The 19,909-nt window shown below is 46.7% G+C and overlaps 1 protein-coding gene across 2 annotated transcripts in view; it reads right to left on the bottom strand.

Annotated features, from left to right (window-relative positions):
* Window positions 1–19,909, bottom strand: part of PASK (PAS domain containing serine/threonine kinase) — a 358,840-nt gene that overhangs the window by 41,810 nt on the left and 297,121 nt on the right. For both annotated transcript variants that reach the window (XM_075340860.1, XM_075340859.1), the window contains exons 11-12: window positions 8,943–9,121; window positions 6,463–6,630 (exon numbers count right to left, since the gene is read on the bottom strand). In XM_075340860.1, coding sequence (XP_075196975.1) covers window positions 6,463–6,630; window positions 8,943–9,121 — 347 coding nt within the window. The remainder of the gene's footprint in view (window positions 1–6,462; window positions 6,631–8,942; window positions 9,122–19,909) is intronic.

Genomic DNA, 19,909 nt, shown 5'->3' with positions numbered 1-19,909 from the left:
CCTGTCTGTCTGTCACTTTCCCTGTCTGTCTGTCACTTTCCCTGTCTGTCTGTCACTTTCCCTGTCTGTCTGTCACTTTCCCTGTCTGTCTGTCTCTTTCCCTGTCTGTCTGTCACTTTCCCTGTCTGTCTGTCACTTTCCCTGTCTGTCTGTCACTTTCCCTGTCTGTCTGTCACTTTCCCTGTCTGTCTGTCACTTTCCCTGTCTGTCTGTCACTTTCCCTGTCTGTCTGTCACTTTCCCTGTCTGTCTGTCACTTTCCCTGTCTGTCTGTCACTTTCCCTGTCTGTCTGTCACTTTCCCTGTCTGTCTGTCACTTTCCCTGTCTGTCTGTCACTTTCCCTATCTGTCTCTTTCCCTCTCTTTCTCTGTCTGTCTCTTTCCCTGTCAGTCTGTCGCTTTGTCTGTCTCTTTGTGTCTGTCTCTTACCCTGTCTGTCTGTTTCTTACCCTGTCTGTGTCTGCCTCTTTCCCTGGCTGCATTGTGACACACCAACATTCCATTTAACCCCTTAACGACCGCGGGCCGTAAAATTACGTCCTAAATGACAATCTTACTGCCCGCGGTCCTCCGGCGGCAGCATGCCGCGATCGGCACACATCTCAGCTGATTTTCACAGCTGAGATGTGTGCCTGCTAGGCACGAGCAGAATCGTTATCTGCTCGTGCCGATTAACCCCTTATATGGCGCTGTCAATACATGACAGCGCCATTATAAGCGCGATCGCGGTAAAGTTTTACTTACCGCCGAAACCGGAAGTCACGTGACGCGATCACGTGACTCCCGATAGTTGTCATGGTAGCACAGGGTCATGTGATGACTCCTGTACTACACATGAATTGGTTTCACTTTCGCTGTGCACGGGGCACAGCAAAAGAGAAAGACAGCGTATCTGCTGTTTACAGCCTTCCAGCTGTGATCAGCAGATACTGCAGAGCGATCGGAATGCTGATCGCAATAGCCCCCTAGGGGGACTAGTAAAATAAAAAAAAAAAGTAAAAAAATAAGTTTTAAAAAATTAAAAAAAAAACAAAAAAACCTAAAAGTTGAAATCACCCCCCATTCGCCCCATTGAAAATTAAAGGGTTAAAAAAATAAAAAATATACACACATTTGGTATCGCCGCGTTCAGAAACGCCCGATCTATCAAAATATAAAATCAATTAATCTGATCAGTAAACGGCGTAGCGGCAAAAAAATTCCAAACGCCAAAACGACGTTTTTTTTGTCGCCACAACTTTTGCGCAAAATGCAATAAGAGGCGATCAAAACGTAGCATCTGCGCAAAAATGGTACCGTTAAAAACGTCAGCTCGAGACGCAAAAAATAAGCCGTCATTGAGCCTAAGATCCCGAAAAATGAGAACGCTACGGGTCACGGAATATGGCGTAAAACGTGCGCCACTTTTTTCGGACAAACTTCCGATTTTTTTTTAACCCCTTATATAAAAGTAAACCTATACATGTTTGGTGTCTACGAACTCGCACTGACCTGAGGCATCACACCCACACATCAGTTTTACCATATAGTGAACACAGTGAATAAAATATCTCAAAAACCATAGTGCTATCGCACTTTTTTTGCAATTTTTCAGCATTTGGAATTTTTTTGCCATTTTCTAGTACACAATATGGTAAAACTGATGGTTTCATTTAAAAGTACAGCTCGTTCCGCAAAAAATGAGCCCTCACATGACCATATTGACTGAAAAATAAAAAAGTTACGTCTCTCAGAAAAAGAATGGCGAAAAAAAAAACGGAAAGCGAAAAATCGGCCGGTCGTGAAAGGGTTAAGGGCGTGGCTGCGCATTCTTTCGAAGTTCTGGCTGCACTGTGGCTCCCAGCTCCATTCGCTTTAATAGAGGCAGGTTTTTTGGCGAATAACTGTAAAGAGTGGGGTTAAAATTTCCCCTCGAAACATAGCCTATGATGCTCCCGGGGTCCAGAAGTGTGAGTGTGCAAAATTTTGTGGCTGTAGCTGCGACGGTGCGGATGCCAATCCTGGACATACACACACACACACATACACACACACAGTCAGCTTTAAATATTAGATATATATGTATAAAGCAGAGATGAGGCAGCGGAGGGAGCGCGGGACAGGTGAGAAGAATGGTGTGTGTGTGTGTGTTTTGGACGTTAACCCCTTAGCGACCTATGACGTACTGGGTACGTTATGGCTCCCTGGTACTTAAGGACCCAAGAGGTACCCAATATGTCATGGCGAAATCGCAGCCCCGGTGGCTGCGATCGCTGCAAATACCTTAGATTCGGGGAGGAGGGGACCTCAGGAGGGGTGGTCTCTCCTCCCCGGACCTACGGAGGCTGTGATTGGCTGAGCGGCGTTCGTCAGCCAATCATAGCCAATAATGTTTCAGCCATTGAAAATCGCTGAAACATTGAAATCCAGCCAAGATCAGTGCATCCGTAGCCCTGATCATTGGCTGGAGCTGGGTGACCTGTGTTTCACCCGCCCCCAGCTCTGATTGGAGACACCGGCCTTGTGACCGATCGCTCCAATCACTGTGGATCTGGGGCCGCAGACCACTCCCCTCAGCTTCACTCCGGCGTCTGTGGAGGGTGAGGGGAGCTGCTGACCCATTACTACAGGATGGGGACAAAGTGCACATATTACTATGAGATGGGGACAAGGCTGGGGACATTACTATAGGATTGGGACATTACAAGGATGGGCACAATACTTTTGGATGGGGACATTACTATAGGATAGGGACATTAGTATAGGATAGGGACATTACTATAGGATAGGGACTAGGATGGGCACATGACTATAGGATGGGGATAAGGTGAGCACATTACTACAGGATGGGGACTAGGATGGGCACAGTACTACAGGATAGGGACATTACTACAAGGGGACAAGGATGGGAACCATTACTATAGAATAGGGATAATGCTGAGGACATTACTATAGGGTGGGGACATTACTATAGGATGGGGACAAGGTGAGCACATTACTATAGGATAGGGACATTACTACAAGGGGACAAGGATGGGAACCATTAGTATAGAATAGGGATAATGCTGGGGACATTACTATAGGATGGGGACAAGGATGAGCACATTACTATAACATGGGGACAAGGATGAACACATTACTACAAAATGGGGACAAGTGAAAAACACAGAAAGGAAACAAGTAATGAACAAGCAATACATGGCTAGTTAATACTCTGAGGGAAAAACACAGAAAATTCCCTCAGGAGGGGTGCCAACTTCCAAACAAAACATGTTAGACAATGAGAAAGGAAGAGAGGAGGCACTGAAATATGCAAAATTAGTAATTTATTAGACATCAAAAGACATAAATACTACAAGTAGAAAAAGTCATCAGTAAAAAATTATTATGGTTTTTGCATGAAAATGTGAAATAATGAAGCCACAGGGGGTAGGTGGGAACATAGGATTATACCGAGAACACAATGATGAACCTACAGCCACCAAACCTGAACCAAGCCAGGAGAACAGCTGAAGGGCTAGTCGTGGATCGGAGAGGTGTATAGTTATCACAGGGATAAAAGGATAAATAATCCCTGGAAGGGTAAATTAGAACCTTTAAATGGCAATAGTGACACATTTATTAAGATACACCGCCGAGCCATGAGCCAGCCCTGGAGCCATCCAGGAATGAAAAGTAGCCGTGGAACATGGAGGTGAGGCCGCAAAAAACTCAACTAAAGCAACCCACACAAAAGTGAAGTGAGGGCTGTCACTAATGGGCATATGTAGTCGTAAAGCACAAGAGTGAGGCTGTAATAGAATAAGGTATATAAAACATGACCGATCTGTAAATGCCCATAAGGGACGCTCGAGCCACTAAATGAATAGTCGTGGATTGAGAGGTATGTGTGAACATGGGGCACAAATGAGACTATAGTAAAAATCTTAATAGTATAGCCCATAGGGTACACACTACCAATCATGTAGTCGTGGATTGAGAGGGTTGCAAAAAATGGTATATATGGAGTAACAGCGGCCCACCAAGTAGTCTATAGGAAGCTGTTTCTGGTATGAAAGTGAGAGTCTAAGTGGATTGTCTCCCTAAATACCTTGGTCCCTCATGGCCTTAATGAGACGGTCAGTTACTCTCCTTTTCTCTAAATATAAAAAAAAAATTTTTCCCCTTCTCTCCACCTAATGCGTATCCCTGAACTGCCCTTATTGGATCCTCAAACAAGAGGGGGTAACAATACCCCCTTTTTTAAGGGGAAAATTGTAGTTCTTTTATGTACCTACATTGATTATATTTTTCCCCTTCTTATTACATGGTCTTCTTTGACCTCTTGTTCCATCACCTCAGTGAACACAATTGTTGTTTTTATGTTGTTTTTAATTTTTCTTTGTTTCATGCTAATTTCTCTTCTACCATTTTTGCATATGTTTTATTTTTAGGTATTCCCTGCTTTTATCTATATTGTGGCCATGATGTCCCTAGGATTTCCTCATCCTTTTTTCTCTCATTGGTGGATCCCTGAAACTTCATAAAGATTGGATCCATCCTCGACTGCTGTGGCCATCATTTTTGTTTCATATGGTGCATCCAGCTTTCTAATGTTGTTTCTGGCCCTCTATGCTAGTCATTTTTACATGCAAAATACTCATCTTCCCTTACTGGTTTGATCGCGCGCGTCTGTCGGCAGGCTGACTGCCGGGGGTCGATTGCGTGACACTGATTGCCTGGGGCGCATGCGCGTGAGTTGTGGAGACGTCCGTCCTCCCGCGCATGCGCCCTCTGTATGGTGATTCTTTGTTGTGCTTCGGTCTCTGGCCTCCGCCGCCGACGCATGCGCACTAGCGATCTAAAATCCATCATGATCCAATACACCTGTGCCGGACTGCTTATATGGCGCCGGCACTCCTACATACACCATCTTCTTGAAAAAGCGCCTGAAGCGAAACGGTCGTTGAAGGAAGTCTCCTCTCCACCTTCCCGTCCAGCCAGTCATTAGGTAACCTTTCTGGTATCTCTTACTCATCTACTGTTTTTTCCTTTTCACTTCCTTGTCATTCTTTTCTCACCTTTTACGTCACGCCACTGCCCAACGCAGCAGCATGTTATTATTCTTTGCCCCTAGCTTTTCCTGTCTTCACAGGTCTATGCATATGGGGTAGTTACTCCTGACTGCTGCTGTGTTCGGCACTGGCGCCATTGTTCTTTACTTTTATTCACTCACTTTCATACCAGAAACAGCTTCCTATAGACTACTTTGTGGGCCGCTGTTACTCCATATATTCCATTTTTTGCAACCCTCTCAATCCACGACTACATGATTGGTAGTGTGTACCCTATGGGCTATACTATTAAGATTTTTACTATAGTCTCATTTGTGCCCCATGTTCACACATACCTCTCAATCCACGACTATTCATTTAGTGGCTCGAGCGTCCCTTATGGGCATTTACAGATCGGTCATGTTTTATATACCTTATTCTATTACAGCCTCACTCTTGTGCTTTACGACTACATATGCCCATTAGTGACAGCCCTCACTTCACTTTTGTGTGGGTTGCTTTAGTTGAGTTTTTTGCGGCCTCACCTCCATGTTCCACGGCTACTTTTCATTCCTGGATGGCTCCAGGGCTGGCTCATGGCTCGGCGGTGTATCTTAATAAATGTGTCACTATTGCCATTTAAAGGTTCTAATTTACCCTTCCAGGGATTATTTATCCTTTTATCCCTGTGATAACTATACACCTCTCCGATCCACGACTAGCCCTTCAGCTGTTCTCCTGGCATGGTTCAGGTTTGGTGGCTGTAGGTTCATCATTGTGTTCTCGGTATAATCCTATGTTCCCACCTACCCCCTGTGGCTTCATTATTTCACATTTTCATGCAAAAACCATAATAATTTTTTACTGATGACTTTTTATACTTGTAGTATTTATGTCTTTTGATGTCTAATAAATTACTAATTTTGCATATTTCAGTGCCTCCTCTCTTCCTTTCTCATTGTCTAAAATGGGGACAAGGATGGGGAACATTACTTTAGGATGGGGACAAGGATGAGCACATTACTGTGGGATGGGGACTAGGATGAGGTACAATACTACAAGGGGACAAGGATGAGCTACTACAAGGGGACAAGGATGGGCACGTTACAACAATATGGGGAACATTACTAAAAGATGTTGGTCAAATTTTCTATATAGTGCTAATTGTAAGTTACAAGAAAGGAATAAACTGTAAAAAAAAAAAAAAATGTTTATATTTAAACAAAGAATGTGCACGTTTGCTATAATGAATAAGTGAAAATGTTCAAACTCAGTGATCCCAAGGTGTGTAAATAAAATAATATATATTATATATGGTACCAATAAAAATGTCACTTTGTCCTGCAAAGAATGCGGCCCCCCAAATTATTTTTTTTCCTCTGTGCAGCCCATACACCCAGCCGAGATTGAGACCCCTGCATTAGAGTGAACATCTGCATGGAAACACTCACCTCCTTTGCATCTTCCTGGTGTTTCGCAGACCACACAAAGCCAAATGCTCCTTTACCAAGAGGGAACAGTGTCTCGTACTGCTCCTCATACTGACCATCACAGGCCCCGAGCGTCTGGAGATCTTGTACTTCTGTGCAGTGTCCGGCTTCTGCGTTGCTGCGGATCAGCTGCAACGTGAAACAGTAAAATGTTCTGACATAACAACTAAAAGAGAATTTGTCTTCATCTAAATTGATTGTCATGGATGAAGGATAAACCTGGAATATGTCCAGAAATTATTGCTAAATCACATCTTGCATTGTTTGTAGTTGTGACACGGTGTGTGCTTTATGGCAGCTGCAATGAATGAAAGTTAAAGGGAACCTGTCACCGGTTTTTCGGCATATAAGCTGTGGCCACCACCAGTGGGCTCTTATATACAGTGTTCTAACATGCTGTGTAGAACATAACAAACACTTTATAATACTTACCTAACAGTCGCTGCAGTGGAGTTGGGCCATATGGGCGTCTCCGTTGTTTGATGCTGGCACCTCCTCTTTCGGCCATCTTTGTCCTCCTTCTGAAGCCTGTGTGCATGACGCATCCTACATCATACACACTCTGGTCCCGCGCAGGACCTCAATGCCAGCAAGTGTGGATGACATAGACGCATCTTGCACCCCGGCTACAGAAGAAGGCAGATGAAGATGGCCGAAAGAGGTGGCGCTGGCACCGGAGATGCCAATCTGACTCAAATCTACCGCAGCGACCGTTTAGGTAAGTATTATAAAGTGTTTTTTATGTTCTCACAGCGGCCTGGGCTCTTATATACAACATGTTAGAATGCTGTATATAAGAGCCCACTGGTGGTGGCCGCGGCTTATATGCTGAAAAACCGGTGACAGGTTCCCTTTAAAGGGTTTGTCCAGGAATTACAAAAAGGTACTAAAAGACAGGAAGTATTGTAAAACTAGAAAAAAAAAAGAAAGAAAAATCTATACTCAGATATTAATCAACCCACCACTTCATAGTCATGGCTCCTGTGGTCCTCACTAGTCTTTAACTTGTCCTGCAGTGATGCTGTGTAATGCATGTACACATGGCCGCTGCAGTCAATCAACGACTTCACTGGTCTTGTGCCATACATGCAATTGTCAATAGGGATAGTGATTGGCTGAAGCAGTCACATGCACATATATATTTCCTAACCGTCCCAGATCCAGTAGGACCATCCCGAATTTAAGGACATGTCCCGAAAGGTCAGGGGTATAACAACATGAGTTGGGTCTGTCCTAAGCTCATAGGTAAATACAATTGTGGAGGAAAGAGCCGAAAGATCCTTCCTCCACTGTTCAGTCTTCAAGACCAATGGTGTGTATGTGCTTGTATTAATGTAGCAGGGCTATGTGTTTTTGTATTGATGTAGAAGAGTTCTGTTTGTGTATGTGTGTATTGATGCAGCAAAGCATTTTGTGTATATGTATTGATGTATCAGAGCTGTGTATATGTGTTTGTATTGATGTAGTAGATCTGCATGTGTTTGTAATAATGTAACAGAGCTATGTGTGTATTGATGCAGCAAAGCTGTGTGTGTATTATGTAGCTGGGCTGTGTTTGTATTTGTTTGTATTGATGTAGAACAACTGTGTGTATGTGTTTTTAATGATCTAGTGGAGCTGTGTATGTTTGTATTAATGTAACAGCTCTGTGTGGATTGATGTAGCAGATCTGTATATATTGATGCAGCAGAGTTGTGTGTGTATGGGTGTGTATTTATGTAGCAGACCTAAGTGTATATGGGTGTGTATTTATGTAGCAGACCTAAGTGTGTATAGGTGTGTATCGATGTAGCAGAGTTGTATGTGTACACTATGGAAGCATCATGCAATGTGGGGGGATGTAATGTGGGGACATATAAAAAGTGCCGCCATGCACTATAGTTAAAAAAGTGTCTTATTCTAATGCAATCGCTACTGCCTTTAAGAGCAGAGATGCATACAGAGCTTTATATGTAGACTGTGCTGCCTTACACAGGACTGCAGCGGTATAATATAATGGCCACATGTCATTACATCCCTTCCATCTAATGATGAGATGACTCTGCTGACCCTGTCTGAACAGCAAAGCTATGAAAACTAGTACTTGTCAGCCTGTTGTGTGTTATCTAGGTCATCGATAAGTTTGTTCAGAACAACCCCTTTAAGTTGTTCCTCGATTATATAATAAAGCATTAAAATATCAGTCCCTAATACTGCTGCCATAGTTCTATGAAGAAAGACACTTGCAAAATGCTTTGCATCCAAATATACAGGTAAAGGAACAAAATGTGAACCTTTATCAGAGAATACATATGCGGTAATAGACGTTCTAGTAGTGATATGAAGAGATATTGGCGCTATCCTCGCTGCCATCCGCTGCGGTAGTCACACTGCGCGGCATCACTACTACATTAGGTGACAGATGCATGAATCATTGTGGCTCTGCTCCGTGTGTCACCCACCTCTCCCAGACTGCGCTCAGACTGCTCCAGAAGGGACTGCGATGAACTAGCCAAACTGGAAAGCAATAGTCGCGTTCTGGCAATTGCTTCTCGCTGTCCCTGCATCATATCTTTACAAACCCAAACATTGAATAACGGCACGCCAGAGGAGCAGGCAGCATGCACGTCAAGCTGGATATCTGCAAGACACAAAAACAAAAAAAGATACAAATTATATAAGCATTGTGTCTACTTCTTTGTTTTTTATAGAAAAGCATTGACTTTTGAAAAGTAATGCTGGAAAATGAAATCTGTAAGGCTGATCACACCAGCATAATGGCGGCTGTTCTAACAGAACCATTACAGCGGCGACCGTCTTCTGACAGATCCCCCCCCAAATACTGGCAACTGACTTGTAATTGGAGCAATCAGGACCCTAGTATGTAAACCGAAGAACAGAGTTGTAGGATTTTCTATTGCTGCTGTCAAAAACAAATCCCAACAGAAAGAGCAAAAACTGTGAACAGGGGTTTTTATTTTTAAAAGGGAATTTGTCAGCAGGTTTTTACTATAATCTGAGAGCACCATAATGTAGAGACAGAGACCCTGATTCCAGCAATGCATCGCTTACAGGGTTGTGTTTTGCTACTTTAATAAGCAGGAGATTATCACTAAAGGACTAGGTGACCTCTGCCTCCTGGTCCTGCCACTGCTTAGCAGCTTTCTGTCAATGTACGGTACACACAGAAAGCTGCCAATCAGTAGTGTGGGCGGGGTTAAACATAGATCAGCATTCTGAGCACTGCTAGATCTGCACCAGAGAAATCAGTGATTATATCAAAATTATAGCATGCAGTCCAGCAAGGGACATATCACTGGAATCAGGGTCTCTGTCTCTACATTATGCTGCTCTCAGATTACATAGCAAAAAACTGCTGACAGATTCCCTTTATAGGGAAGGTCATATGACTTTACAACATAAGGACCCTGATTCATCAAATAGTTTATGCCAGAATTCTGGTGTAAAAAGCTTTCAAAACTTGCATTATTTCTGCCAACGTGAGACCAAGCAAGAATGTTGAGTCTTTTGGCTGTGTCTGGGAAGGAAATTGGGAGTAGCAACTCCTGCTCATCAAATTTATGATGAATGGCGGTGCTCCTTACCCCAAAAATCTTACTCTAGTCCCCGACTGGAGTATGATTCATGTGAAGCACACGCCACTCCGCGCCTCCCTGATTAATTGAGGCCTGCGCTTCTTAATGAATCAGGGGCTTCGTATTCCATCTCATCTCCTCAAGACCGGCATGAAATAGTCCAGTCTTGATGAATCACAGTCACATATGCTACCAATTATATATAATACTGCACATAAAATATGATTTTACTCTAACTTTGTAAGTTTGTTGATCCCAGGGTAAGCCTGCACTTGTATATTAGGCTATTGCCTGAAACCCCCTCCATGCCAGCTGAAGATCGTACAGGGGGTGGTGCTCGGAGATCTCATATTTCCTGACGTATAAATGGTACTGGCAGAAGGCTACATACTGAATATTAGTCAGACTAATAGAAAAGAAGGGAATTTTGTTACTTACCGTAAATTCCTTTTCTTCTAGCTCCTATTGGGAGACCCAGACGATTGGGTGTATAGCTACTGCCTCCGGAGGCCACACAAAGCATTACACTAAAAAGTGTAAGGCCCCTCCCCTTCTGGCTATACACCCCCAGTGGGATCACTGGCTCACCAGTTTTAGTGCAAAAGCAAGAAGGAGGAAAGCCAATAACTGGTTAAACAAATTCACTCCGAGTAACATCGGAGAACTGAAAAACCGTTCAACATGAACAACATGTGTACCCGAAAAAACCCAAAAATCCCGAAGGACAACAGGGCGGGTGCTGGGTCTCCCAATAGGAGCTAGAAGAAAAGGAATTTACGGTAAGTAACAAAATTCCCTTCTTCTTCGTCGCTCCATTGGGAGACCCAGACGATTGGGACGTCCAAAAGCTGTCCCTGGGTGGGTAAATTAATACCTCAAGTTAGAGCTGCAAAACAGCTCTCCCCTACGAGGAGGCAACCGCCGCCTGCAGGACTCCTCTACCTAGGCTGGCGTCTGCCGAAGCATAGGTATGCACCTGATAATGTTTGGTGAAAGTGTGCAGACTCGACCAGGTAGCTGCCTGGCACACCTGTTGAGCCGTAGCCTGGTGTCGTAATGCCCAGGACGCACCCACGGCTCTGGTAAACTGGGCCTTCAGCCCTGATGGAACCGGAAGCCCAGCAGAACGGTAGGCTTCAAGAATTGGTTCTTTGATCCATCGAGCCAGGGGCTTTGGAAGCCTGCGACCCTTTGCGCTTACCAGCGACAAGGACAAAGAGTGCATCGGAACGGCGCAGGGGCGCCGTGCGGGAAATGTAGATTCTGAGTGCTCTCACCAGATCTAACAAATGTAAATTCATCTCATACCGATGAACTGCATGAGGACAAAAAGAAGGCAAAGAGATATCCTGATTAAGATGAAAAGAGGATACCACCTTCGGGAGAAACTCCTGAATGGGGCGCAGCACTACCTTGTCCTGGTGGAAGACCAGGAAAGGAGCCTTGGATGACAGCGCTGCTAGCTCAGACACTCTCCGAAGAGATGTGATCGCTACCAGTAAAGCCACTTTCTGTGATAGTCTAGAAAGTGAAACCTCCCTCAGAGGCTCGAAGGGCGGCTTCTGGAGGGCAACTAGTACCCTGTTCAGATCCCATGGATCTAACGGCCGCTTGTACGGGGGTACAAAATATGACAAAACCCCCTGCAGGAACGTGCGCACCTTAGGAAGCCGTGCTAGACGCTTTTGAAAAAAGACGGATAGCGCCGAGACTTGCCCTTTAAGGGAGCCGAGCGACAAACCTTTTTCTAACCCAGATTGCAGGAAAGAAAGAAAGGTAGGCAATGCCAAAGGCCAGGGAGACACTCCCTGAGCAGAGCACCAGGATAAGAATATCTTCCACGTTCTGTGGTAGATCTTAGCGGACGTGGGCTTCCTAGCCTGTCTCATGGTGGCAACGACCCCTTGGGATAATCCTGAAGACCCTAGGATCCAGGACTCAATGGCCACACAGTCAGGTTCAGGGCCGCAGAATTCCGATGGAAAAACGGCCCTTGGGACAGTAAGTCCGGTCAGTCTGGTAGTGCCGACGGTTGGCCGACCGTGAGATGCCACAGATCCGGATACCACGCCCTCCTTGGCCAGTCTGGGGCGACGAGTATGACGCGGCTGTAGTCGGATCTGATCTTGCGTAGCACTCTGGGCAAGAGTGCGAGAGGTGGAAACACATAAGGGAGCCGGAACTGCGACCAATCTTGCACTAAGGCGTCTGCCGCCAGAGTTCTGTGATCGCGAGACCGTGCTATGAAGGTTGGGACCTTGTTGTTGTGCCTGGACGCCATTAGGACGACGTCCGGCCTTCCCCAGCGGCTACAGATTTCCTGAAACACGTCCGGGTGAAGGGACCATTCCCCTGCGTCCATGCCCTGGCGGCTGAGGAAGTCTGCTTCCCAGTTTTCTACGCCGGGGATGTGAACTGCGGATACGGTGGAGGCCGTGGCTTCCACCCACGTCAGAATCCGCCGGACTTCCTGGAAGGCTTGCCGACTGCGTGTCCCTCCTTGGTGATTGATGTATGTCACCGCTGTGGAGTTGTCCGACTGAATTCGGATCTGCTTTCCTTCCAGCCACTGCTGGAAGGCTAGTAGGGCAAGATACACTGCTCTGATTTCCAGAACATGGATCTGAAGGGTGGACTCCTGCTGAGTCCACGTACCCTGAGCCCTGTGGTGGAGAAAAACTGCTCCCCACCCTGACAGACTCGCGTCTGTCGTGACTACCGCCCAAGACGGTGGTAGGAAGGATCTTCCCTGTGATAATGAGGTGGGAAGAAGCCACCATTGCAGAGAGTCCTTCCGAAAAGGATACTTTCCTGTTCAGGGATGTTGACTTCCCGTCCCATTGGCGGAGAATGTCCCAATAAGAGGACGCAGATGAAACTGCGCAAACAGAACCGCCTCCATTGCCGCCACCATCTTCCCGAGGAAGTGCATGAGGCGTCTTAAGGAGTGCGACTGACCTAGACGGAGAGTCTGCACCCCAGTCTGTAGTGACCGCTGCTTGTCCAGCGGAAGCTTCACTAGCGCTGACAGGGTATGAAAACTCCATGCCAAGCTACGTTAGTGATTGGGTCGGTGACAGGTTTGACTTTGAAAAGTCGATGATCCACCCGAACGTCTGGAGAGTCTCCAGCGCAACATTCAGGCTGAGTTGGCATGCCTCTTGAGAGGGTGCCTTGACAAGTAGATCGTCCAAGTAAGGGATCACAGAGTGTCCCTGTGAGTGCAAGACTGCTACCACTGCCGTCATGACCTTGGCGAACACCCGTGGGGCTGTCGCCAGCCCGAATGGCAGAGCTACGAACTGAAGATGGTCGTTTCCTATCACGAAATGTAGAAAAAACATTGGTGCTCTGTAGCAATCGGCACGTGGAGATAAGCATCTTTGATGTCTATTGATGCTAGGAAATTTCCTTGAGACATTGAGGCAATGACGGAGCGGAGGGTATCATCCGGAACCGCCTGGCCTCCACGTGCTTGTTGAGCAGTTTTAGGTCCAGAACGGAACGGAAAGAGCCATCCTTGTTTGGCACCACAACCAGATTGGAGGAAAACCGTGTCTTGTTCCTGAAGAGGAACCGGGATAACCACTCCTTATGCCTGCAGAAGAGCATCGGCTCGGTGGGGAGGTGAGGACGTTCTGAAGAATCGAGTCGGAGGACGAGAACAGAACTCTGTCCTGTGCACGTGGGCACACTGTCCCTCACCCACCGGTCTGTGACCTGTGGCAGCTAAATGTCGCCAAAGGCGAGCGAGTCTGCCATCAACCGCGGATGCGGAAAGATGAGAGAGCTGAGAGTCATGAGGAGACCGCCTTGGTAGCGGTTCCTCCGGCTGCCTTCCTTGGGCGTGATTGAGCCCGGCCGGCAGCTGAGCCCCTCTGAGGCTTTTCAGCCCTTTTGGACGAGGACAATTGGGACCTGCCCGAGCCTGGGAAGGACCGAAACCTCGACTGTCCTTCCAGGACAGCATTAATAGGGTAAGTCGCAATGCAGACATTGCGAGGTTACGGACGCCCCTGCGGCACAGATGTACCTGTGCTCAAGACCAGCTGCGCAAGAACAGCTGAAACGCTTAGGGTGCCCATACGGCTGTGAATGCCGGAGCAACCGACACGCCGATAGCCTCATAGACAGATTTCAACCAGAGTCCATCTGTCTGTCAATGGCATCTGTAAGTGAAGTCCCATCTCCACTGCAACTATGGCTCTAGCCGCAAGCCTGGAGATTGGAGAATCCACCTTTGGACCCTGGGTCCAACGCCTGACCACGTCAGGGGGAAAGTGATAACGTGTATCCGTAATACGTTTGGAGAAAACGCTTATCTGGGAAGCGTGGTGTTCCTGGACTGCTTCTCTGAAGTCAGCGTGGCCAGAACAATACTCAATATACGTTTGAGCTACTGAAATGGGACTTCTCCTGCTGTGAAGCTGACTCCTCCGCTGGGGGAGCTGAGGGAGAAAGATCCAACATTCCATTGATGGACGCTATAGGATCATGCCTTATGGCGTCACCATCCGGTGTATCCGGAGTGAGAGCGGTGTCAGGATCAAAGTCCTGATGAGCTACGTCTGCCTCATCATACAGAGAGCCTCCTGGGACCCCCCCCGGAGCACCGATTTTATTCCAAGTGAGGGTGGCCAGGGAGCAATGATCCAGATTGCCCATGGCCTGTCCGGACTGCAAGTCTCTATCCCCTTGCAACTCCGTCCCTGTCCTTGGACAGGGTTGAGAGGTGGTTCTTTTGGCCACGTCAAGTAGAGACCCCGGCTGACCAAGTGCTACAGGGGAGCATTGCACCCAATGATTGGGAGCAGTGCCGTGGAACAGTATCACATGCAGCAAAAACAGCATCGAAAGCCTGTGTTGCTTATATGCTGCTGCCGACTTATAGAGCCAAGAATGGCGACCGTACAGTGCAATGTATATCATACAAGCATAAAGTACAAATGAACACTGCAGCACATGCAATACAAGCAGCATAGAAAGCCTGCTTTTCTGCTGCTGTAGACTAGCCATCTAGGGGAATATAGCCCAGAATAGCGACCATACAGTGCAATGTATAGCATACAGGCATAAGTACAAATGAACACTGCAACACCTGCAATACAAGCAGCATAGAAAAAAACCTGTGCCTCAGCACCCTTGCTTTTCTGCTGCTGTAGTCTAGCCATTCTATGGCGAATATAGCCAAGACTAGCGACCGTACAGTGCAGTGTATAGCATACAAGCATAAATACACATGAACACTTCAGTACGTGCAATACAAGCAGCATAGAAAGCCTGTGCCTTAGCACCCATGCTTTCCTGCTGCTGATGTGTCGCCATCTAAGAGGGCATATAGCCCAAAATAGCGACCTATGCAGTGTACTTAAAATACAAATAGACAAACTGCGGTATTTAGTGTCAGCACCCCAGGTGCCGCTTACCGCCCGCCTATAAGCGGGTGTGTGGTCGCCCTAGTCCTGTTGTTTGCCCAGAGTCCGTTCTCTCAGCTCGGGCTGCAGGAATGGCTGCCGGCATCCTTCTCCAGCTCGTATGAGTAGGGGCGGGCCGTGGGCGTGCCCCAAGTCAGAGCGGGAAACCGGCGTCCCACAGTGTCTAGTGAGAGGGCTGGAGCATGTAAATAAGGCTCCAGCCCTCGGCGCTGCTGATTGTACAGCGTCTCTCCCCTACCCTGATTGACAGGGTGGGGGCGGGAACGAAGCTGAGCTAGGCCGCAAAAGCCGGGGACTGGATTTATAAGCGCCGCCGCCGTAAAAGCGCGGTCGGCGCTAAGTCCCCGGCGCACTACAAGTCCCAGCCGCGCCGCCGCTCCCGGAGCGTCCGGCGCGGTAGTTCCCAATAAATAAAGTCACTCAGCTAGGCTGCAGTGACTGTAACCCTTTACTGTCCCCGGCGCACTAGCACACCCAGCAAGTCTGGAGTGTGCTGTGCCTGTGTGCACGGGGACACAGAGTACCTGAATGGTGCAGGGCCATGTCCCTGAACGGCACTCCCGCTCCACATCCAGCAGGTTCAATGGGTCTGTGGATGGAGCCCGGCCTCAGGGCTTTGGGGCCGGTAAGATCCCACTTCCTCAGAGCCCCTCAGGGGGATGGGGAAGGAAAACAGCATGTGGGCTCCAGCCGCCGTACCAGCAATAGGTACCTCAACCTTACAAACCACCAGTGGGGTGAGAAGGGAGCATGCTGGGGGCCCTATATGGGCCCTCTTTTCTTCCATCCGATATAGTCAGCAGCTACTGCTGACTAAACAGTGGAGCTATGCGTGGATGTCTGACCTCCTTCGCACAAAGCCGAAAACTGGTGAGCCAGTGATCCCACTGGGGGTGTATAGCCAGAAGGGGAGGGGCCTTACACTTTTTAGTGTAATGCTTTGTGTGGCCTCCGGAGGCAGTAGCTATACACCCAATCGTCTGGGTCTCCCAATGGAGCGACGAAGAAAAAGGAGTTTTGAACTTACCATAAAATCTCACTAGTAGCATTCATTGGGGGACACCGGAAACCATGGGTGATAAGCTATTCAGTTAGCGAGAAATGCAGGAATACACAAACATACCCAACGGAACAAAAGAGTGGGTGCTGTGTCCACCAACAAAGGCCACGAGAAAGAGATTTTACGGTAAGTCCAAAAATCCGCTTTTCTTGGACACTTCCTTGGGGGACATAGGAAACCATAGGACGTCCCAATGCACTTCCATGGCTGGGAAATACAGTGGGGTAAACAAAAATTTGATACACTGCTGATTTTGCATGTTTTCACACCTACAAAGAATGGAGATGTCTGTAATTTTTTTTTAACATATTTTATTTTTTGACACATTAAAAAAAAAAATCCAGAAAATCGCATTGTATGATTGTTATATAATTAATTTGTATTTTATTGCATAAAATAAGTATTTGATCCAATAGAAAAACAGAACTTAATATTTGGTACAGAAACATTTGTTTGCATTTACAGAGGTCAGATGTTTCCTGTAGTTCTTGACCCAGTTTGCACACCCTGCAGCAGGTATTTTGACCCACTCCTCCATACAGATCTTCTCCAGATCTCTTAGGTTTCGAGGCTGTCACTGGGCAAGATTGAGTTTCAGCTCCCTCCAAAGATTTTCTGTTGGGTTCAAGTCTGAAGACTGGCTAGGCCACTCCAGGACCTTGAAATGCTTCTTGTGAAGCTACTCCTCAGTTACCCTGGCTGTGTGTTTTAGGTCATTGTCATGCTGGAAGACCCAGCTACGACACATCTTCAATGCTCTTACTAAGCGAAGGAGATTGTTGGCCAAAATCTCGTGATAAATGACCCGATTCATCATCCCTTCAATCTGGTGCAGTCGTCCTGTCCCCTTTCAGAATAGCACCCCCAAAGTATGAGGTTTCCACTGTTATGGACAGGATTATGAATTATTATGAGTATATAAGAGTTACATGGAGATATCCATAAAGAACAGGATTTAAGATGTTGTTTGAACTGTACCACACATATCTCTTGGCATAAGACTCAGACTGTGTACCCCCACCTAGTTCTGCATTTGGACATAAAACTCAGACAGTCTGGGCTATTCTTGTGACAAGTGAATCATGCTGACATTGCTTAATATAAATGAGGAACCAAGCACATTACAGTAAATTGTATATCACAGAATAAGCTGTTCTACTTTATCCAATAGGAGACGTGTTACGTATTCTTGGCACCTAGCCAATAAGATTATATATATCCGTACAATTTCCGTATTAAAGTCAGTCTTGCTTTCTATTCATATCCGAGTACGTCTCTCTGGTGTGTGTGAAAGATAGTGGTTATGCATGCTACCACGAGTGACTCATAATTTGGACTGCAGACAGTTTAAGAGGGATGCATGATTAGATTGCATCAACCTAAATTACGACCTTATCATTTGGCGCCCAACGAACCTTAGGACGGAGCTCTGGATGGCGGACAGCCGTGCTGACACCTTCAGTCGAAAGGCAACTACGCGAGAGGTGGAGAATTGCGCAACTCCAGCTGCAGGTGAGAACATTTGTATAATCTCACCTTGCACCCTCATGCATGTACTTGCATTTCGAAGGGGGGGTTGGGCTGTCCCAGTCTAGACACCTAATGACCGCCATCTCGCATGAGATAAGCTGTCCTAAGAGATCTCACACCAAGGTGGTCAGGTTCACCTTAAGCTGTCTGTAATTTATGTAATGTAATTGTAAATCACATGAAATGTAATGTGGTTTGAGGTTTTTTTGTCTGCTCTAGGAGAAAAGCAGAAGTTCTATGTTATTTTTCTCTGACTTAGCTGCAAGGGAAAATGAGGAAGTTGTTATATACGCTGAATATATATGGTTATATACATTTTTGTTTCAGCAGCTACAGCCACTGCTCTGTTTATTGCTGACATAGCAGGGACTGCAGAGGGGGGATATAGGGACCTGAAACACACAATCCGTTTTTGGTCATATATGCAGTTGTTCCCCATTGTGTTCCCACTCATGAACCTTAGCAGAGGTTATTGCTGATAGTCCTGTGGAAACCTTTTCCCTTCACTTTTGCATGTTTGTTTTTGCTGTATCTAGTGTACAATTTAGTAGACCATATAGACTGCTCACTATTAGTCCTGGTGGACAGTGAATATTTTTCTGCCTATGGCAGTTGCTGCTTAGCCTAGTTTGAGATATTTTCACTTGTATGTTATCCTGCCGGTAGCTTGCACAAGAGTTCCCTGATAGAGAGGGTGGAGGTTCATGTGGTCCCAAGGGGACATTGATCTTCAGGAGTTGGTATATATTAGGGTTTTCGTTGGCAGCACCCAGTAATCCTTTGTGTCTTAGTTTGCAGGGTCTGACAGGAGAGAGGGATACGCTGGAGGCCCGACCCTGACCACCATCAGGTCTACCGTCGGGATGAGGGAGAGTGCAGGGCCCCCAGTTACAGGGTCAGCACAGGAGAGGTAGAGTAGATACGCGCCACTGCTTTTTCCTAGTTGTGTAGATGTAGTCAGGGGGTGCTGCTGGTAGTTTCCAAACCCTCTTGTGCTCTTTTCTCTTTCCCCGGGGTTTTAGGGAGTCTTAGTTTTTGGAATTTCAGTGTTCTCCTGACCCCAAAGTTACATCCATGGCTCTTTCTTACAAACCTGGGTATAGTCCTTTGTATCAGGTCTCCGAGAGCCCATATGCAAACAACTACAGCTGGTAAAGACCAAGACACCCTCCTTCAAGTGGCAAGACGTATGGAGATGAATCTAGCAGCTTACAAGATCACCCCACATACAGATGTGCAGCAGTCACAGTCACCTGAGTTACAGTCACAGTCACCTGAAGAGTATCATCACGTCATCTCCAGCCCAGAAGTCATTCTACATGTTTGCCATGGAAGAAGATAGCAGCCCTTTGAACACTACTCAGCCAGATTGAACACCTACCTAAAGCACCAGTTGAAGATCAGTGCCCGTATGACATCACTGCTCCCTGACAAAGTCACCATCTCCCGGTGTGGGGTCCTTAATCCTGCTGAACTTCTCCCTCTTCCAAGGGGGGAGTGTCCCACCTCTGACACCTTGGTGGAAGAGGTAGTCGACTCTGGCATAGTTGAGGAAACTCTGGATTCGATACAGTGACTTAACACCTTTGGACCCTGACTTAACATCTTTGCGGATGGATCAAGATGTGCATCAAGAAGACGGTTCAACATGGGTATGGTGCTGGTAGCAGAAGACGCTGTGCTGATAGAGCAGTCGCTACCCGCATGCCTGTCTGTAAAGAAGCAGATGTATGTGCTCTCGCTGAAGCCTGCAAGATGGCAGCCAGCATCTACTCTGTGGAGGACAAGAGACTTGATCACTGCCAATG

The sequence above is a fragment of the Anomaloglossus baeobatrachus genome, chromosome 3 (genome assembly GCF_048569485.1).
Source record: "Anomaloglossus baeobatrachus isolate aAnoBae1 chromosome 3, aAnoBae1.hap1, whole genome shotgun sequence".
NCBI classification, from domain to species: Eukaryota; Metazoa; Chordata; class Amphibia; order Anura; family Aromobatidae; genus Anomaloglossus; species Anomaloglossus baeobatrachus.
The sequence above is the reverse complement of the archived record's forward strand: the minus strand, read 5'-3'. Positions and strand labels throughout refer to the sequence as shown.